The sequence below is a fragment of the Trichophyton benhamiae genome (genome assembly GCF_000151125.1).
Source record: "Trichophyton benhamiae CBS 112371 chromosome Unknown contig01400.0, whole genome shotgun sequence".
Taxonomy (NCBI): domain Eukaryota; kingdom Fungi; phylum Ascomycota; class Eurotiomycetes; order Onygenales; family Arthrodermataceae; genus Trichophyton; species Trichophyton benhamiae.
Genome location: NW_003315047.1, coordinates 220 through 4,631, shown reverse-complemented (window position 1 = coordinate 4,631; position 4,412 = coordinate 220). Strand labels below are relative to the sequence as shown.

General features: G+C 49.1%; 2 protein-coding genes across 2 annotated transcripts; one reads left to right on the top strand and one right to left on the bottom strand.

Annotated features, from left to right (window-relative positions):
- Nucleotides 1-1,357: 1,357 nt before the first annotated feature.
- Nucleotides 1,358-2,523, top strand: ARB_03949 (metalloproteinase, putative; the record flags this gene model as incomplete). Its single annotated transcript, XM_003009801.1, has 2 exons — nucleotides 1,358-1,586; nucleotides 1,640-2,523. 2 exons carry the CDS (start codon nucleotides 1,358-1,360, stop codon nucleotides 2,521-2,523), a joined length of 1,113 nt encoding a protein of 370 aa, XP_003009847.1.
- Nucleotides 2,524-2,893: 370 nt separating this feature from the next.
- On the bottom strand, nucleotides 2,894-3,949 carry ARB_03948 (uncharacterized protein; the record flags this gene model as incomplete). The annotated part of the gene is made up of 4 exons (XM_003009800.1): nucleotides 2,894-3,235; nucleotides 3,339-3,397; nucleotides 3,499-3,603; nucleotides 3,667-3,949. The coding sequence occupies 4 exons, from the start codon at nucleotides 3,947-3,949 to the stop codon at nucleotides 2,894-2,896; spliced, it is 789 nt and encodes a 262-aa protein (XP_003009846.1).
- Between the last annotated feature and the right edge of the window lie 463 nt (nucleotides 3,950-4,412).

Genomic DNA, 4,412 nt, shown 5'->3' with positions numbered 1-4,412 from the left:
TCCGGCTGAAAATCAAATGGCAAAACTAATGTTTATCATGAAATCAGAGGTACTCCGTACTCCGTACTATGTACTGTTATCATGGGCATTGACTTTATCGCCAACTCCGCGAGAATCTCAAGCCGTGGATGGCATAAAAAAGTGTTCTTCCGTTCAGCCTAGGGGAAGCCGCTGCGGTCTCAACCAGGCTGACACACAAGCCTCGTACTCTGTAACCAGCTGACTACCGACTTACCTGGCCGAGAGCCGAACGAGGCCAGGGACCAGGTTTTGCATACCCACACTAGCACTCTCTGCCTTTCCTTGCTGCCCATTCGCTCACTCCCCACCCCATTCATCCTCCATACAGCTGCTGTCTCTATCGCACGATAGTTACCTATGGCTTTTCCCCGGGGTATGCTCTTCAACAAGAGCTCATAGCGACGTCTTCCCCGCACACTTTCCTGGCTCATAAAAGGCCCCAAATGTGGCTCCTCTAATCCCGGAATACTGGGTCCAAGTCTTCATCTCCGCAAGCCTCGCCTACTCTCGGGGCCCGCTAACTAGCAAGGGGTGGGTTCCCCGGGGCGTCCTGTAGGATGACGGCCTCAAGGACAACGAGATGATGGTATTCTGCGAAGTAACTAGCTCGACCCGACAGTTAGATGTGGTCGCTTGTTTTTCTCTGGCGGCTAACTAACTAGTTAACGAGTTAAGCGATCGCTTGGCGGGCTGATCGATGATCGCTATGCCGATGCTGTGGTCGTTTCCGTGAATATCATGACTATCATCATGAACATCAATACCCCTTTCCTCCGCCTTCTCAGCCAGCCCAAGGCGCCAAGTAGTCCCTGTCATATGCTTGTTTCAACGTTCCCGCTTCTTCCGCACTCGGCAGAGCGGGCCATGGTCATGGCATGGACACTTTCGTACTTTCTGTCTGAACTTTCTCCCATGCGTTTTGTGAGGCATGCTGTCTAGGTCCTGGGAGCCTGTCCTCCGCCCCCACCCAAACGCCCAGTGTAGCCGGTCCGATGCAACCCTAAACTATCCCCTGAAGGCCTCCAGGTAAACGAGCTAATCAAGTTGTTCTAGCTGGTGTTTCTTTCCTTTCCCTTGTCACCGGGGTCAAGCTGGTCATGGCTAAAGATTTTGCGGAATCATCAATCTTGCGCCGAGATTATCCCCAGCCGAGGGAGGCACCATATATCACCGGTGATACCTATATATAAAGCATGCGGAATGCTCTTTCTCTGGATAAGGGAAAACTAAAATCAGCAGATATCAACATCAACAAGAGGCATCTCCGTCCATTTCTGTTTCCTACCCAAAGACCTCTCATACCATAGCCGTTTTATTCCTCTCTTATCTTTCTACGATGCAATTAGTTGCTGCACTTGCTGCCCTGGGTGCCCTGGTGGCCCCGGCTGTGGCTTATCCCCATGCTCCCATGAACGAGACCCTCGTCGATGTTCAGCTTACTGCTGTTGGAAACACAATGGTCAAAGCTACCATCACAAACAAGGGTGATTCCGTGTTGAACATGCTCAAGTTCAACACCATCATGGACGAGAACCCTACCCGCAAAGTCATGGTTTTCCAGGACGGTTTGTCGCCTGACTTTTCTATCTTCATTCCAAATTCACTAAACATTCGACAGGTGCCGAGGTTCCCTTCACTGGAATGATGCCACGATATCTCATGAGCGACCTCACCGAGGAGTTCTTTACCACTCTTGCCCCCCAGGCAAGCGTTGAGCACTCCTTCGATATCGCTACCACCCACGACCTCAGCGCCGGTGGAAAATATGTTATCAGTGCAAGCGGTGCCATTCCAACTGCCGAGGAGTACAGCACCACCATCACTTCTACTGCTCTGTACGAGTCCAACGAGCTCCATATGGAGATTGATGGGACCCAAGCTGCCGCAGTCGAGCAGGCGATGAAGTTCACCCCTGAGATGCAGTCTATTCACTCCCGAGCTTTGCAGAAGCGCACCAAGATTGTTGGCGGGTCTTGCAACCAGAACACTCTCCGTGCCACTCAGAATGCCCTTGGAAACTCTGCCCGTCTTGCCCAGGCTGCCTCTCGTGCTGCCTCACAGAATGCTGCCAAATTCCAGGAGTACTTCCGCACCAACGATGCTAACGCTAAGCAGAGAGTAATTGCCCGCCTCAACTCCGTTGCCCGCGAATCTAGCTCTGCTAACGGCGGTTCTACAACATACTACTGCTCTGATACCATGGGTGGCTGCAAACCCCGTGTCCTTGCCTACACCCTGCCATCACGCAACCTTGTTGTCAACTGCCCAATCTACTATAACTTACCCCCACTCACAAAGCAGTGCCATGCTCAGGATCAGGCCACCACGACCCTCCATGAGTTCACTCACAACCCAGCCGTTGCGAGCCCACACTGCCAGGATTACGCCTATGGCTACCAGCAGTGTATCTCCCTCCCAGCTGCCAAGGCCGTCCAGAACGCCGATAACTACGCCCTATTTGCCAATGGTATGTTTTATAGTCTCTTCACAATCATATTTTAGTATATTACCCGTGGCTAACATTATGATGTGTATAGCTATTTACGTCAACTGCTAAGCGATATCCCACGTTCTTTGCTACCGCTTGAAGTGACTTTTGTGAGTGTGATGAATTCCATTGTACATAGTTATCACTACGCTTCACTTTACATACTTCTTTCTCGGAGTGGCTGAGTAGACATGCTTGCTTATTCACTAGCCACTCACCAACAACGTTTACTACTTTACATTCAACTTCTTGGTCATTTCGTAATACACATTCTAGAGCCTAAGCATCGCTAGCCGGGTTTATATCCATCCCTCGACGCAATTGCCGTAGCCAAATTGCCTAAGGCTAGCTGTCCATACTTTCAACGGAAATGGCTGAATTGCCTTATACTGAGCAGCCCGGTCTCCCTTTTTGCAGAACTCTTCGAAATGACTCCGGGTAGATGTAGAAAGCCCCTTCGTCTCTAGAAGGGTTAGAAAAGTCGACGGATAATTCGTAAATTTGATCTTTCTTGGTGGTTTCGTTATGGAGGTACTGGCTCCACGACAACTGGCGTCGAGAGGGCTGCCATATAAGTCTTCCGTTGGACTTATTGTGGCCGTTGTGTTTCATTCTATCAACCTTTAGTTGATTATCGGGTATATATCTCTGGTAGGTGTTCATACCGAAATAGACAAAGAAAGGAGTTCTCATCACAAAGTTGGAGGATACAATGGTGCATTGCTTCTATGTAACCCGACAAGGGTTTGGACGGAATGGAGTCTTTGGTCTTAGTACTCTAATATATATTAGAAGAGATAGAATGGAAAATAGGGTACACCATACTTACCTTGAAGAAAAGGGTATCTGACGACGCATCAAGTTTCCATAATCCTAAGTTACCAGAGACTGATCATACGAGTGGCGATATGAATTGCAAATGATGTGCATCTTCCTGTCCCACCTTTCCAGAGAGGGAGTAAATCTATTGCTGGCGTATTTTCAAGTACCACCCTCATTTTGTCTCTGCTGATAGGCCTTTGGCTTGTCGCTATCCTTCTCGTCCGTGTGATAGGGGGCGTCCTCGTCCGTGTCGAAGGGGATTGGTTCGCCGCCTACAATTGTTGTCATTTAATAGGAAGAAAACAGTAAAAAACAGCAGTATATAAAACACTTACCTCGTGGCCCACACTTCCGTGCCATTGCTGAGATTTCCTCCGGGGTACTATTCTTCACGAATTTTAGGAATCGAGCCACACGTTCTTCCGGGCTTTCATGTTGCGCCGCAGGAACAGTAGGAACAGACTTGTTAGAGGCATTTTCGGGTTTTACAAGAGGCGCAGAGTTAGTCGACGATACACTTGGAATGCCTATCAAAGCCGGGGAGCTGGCTGTTGATATACTTGAGTGGTCGGCTATTGTGTTGGCGTCCGCGGCCTTTGCTGGTGGAGGAGGGCCCATGGTAGGCGTCGCCCGGTCGTAGTGGGACACTTTCCTATAGATGTAATGAACGGTTTTGCTAGCTATATGTTGCTCGGATGTCCGATACACCACGGGTAAATTAATGAATGCTGTTATTGACTGACTCACAGCCTACAACAGATACCTATGTATAATCAGAGAAGGTGGACCCTTTGAATCGCTGAAAATACCCGGTTGTCAATGACGTAGTTAGATTAGTCATCACAACAACGATCGCCAAAAAAAGAAAAAAACTTAACCTCGTATAACTAATGGTTAACTTTCTGTCGAGGAGCAGTCATATTATTAGAAACACTCCCACACGAGTACATTGATCTCAGACCTGGAGGGCGACATGTTTGGGAGCTTGAGAAGAAGTCGTCAGCGCGTCGCAACCGCCGTTAGCATGAGTAAATCAGCCCATTCACGCAGACAGCGCAGGTAGCAAGCAGTAAGGACATAC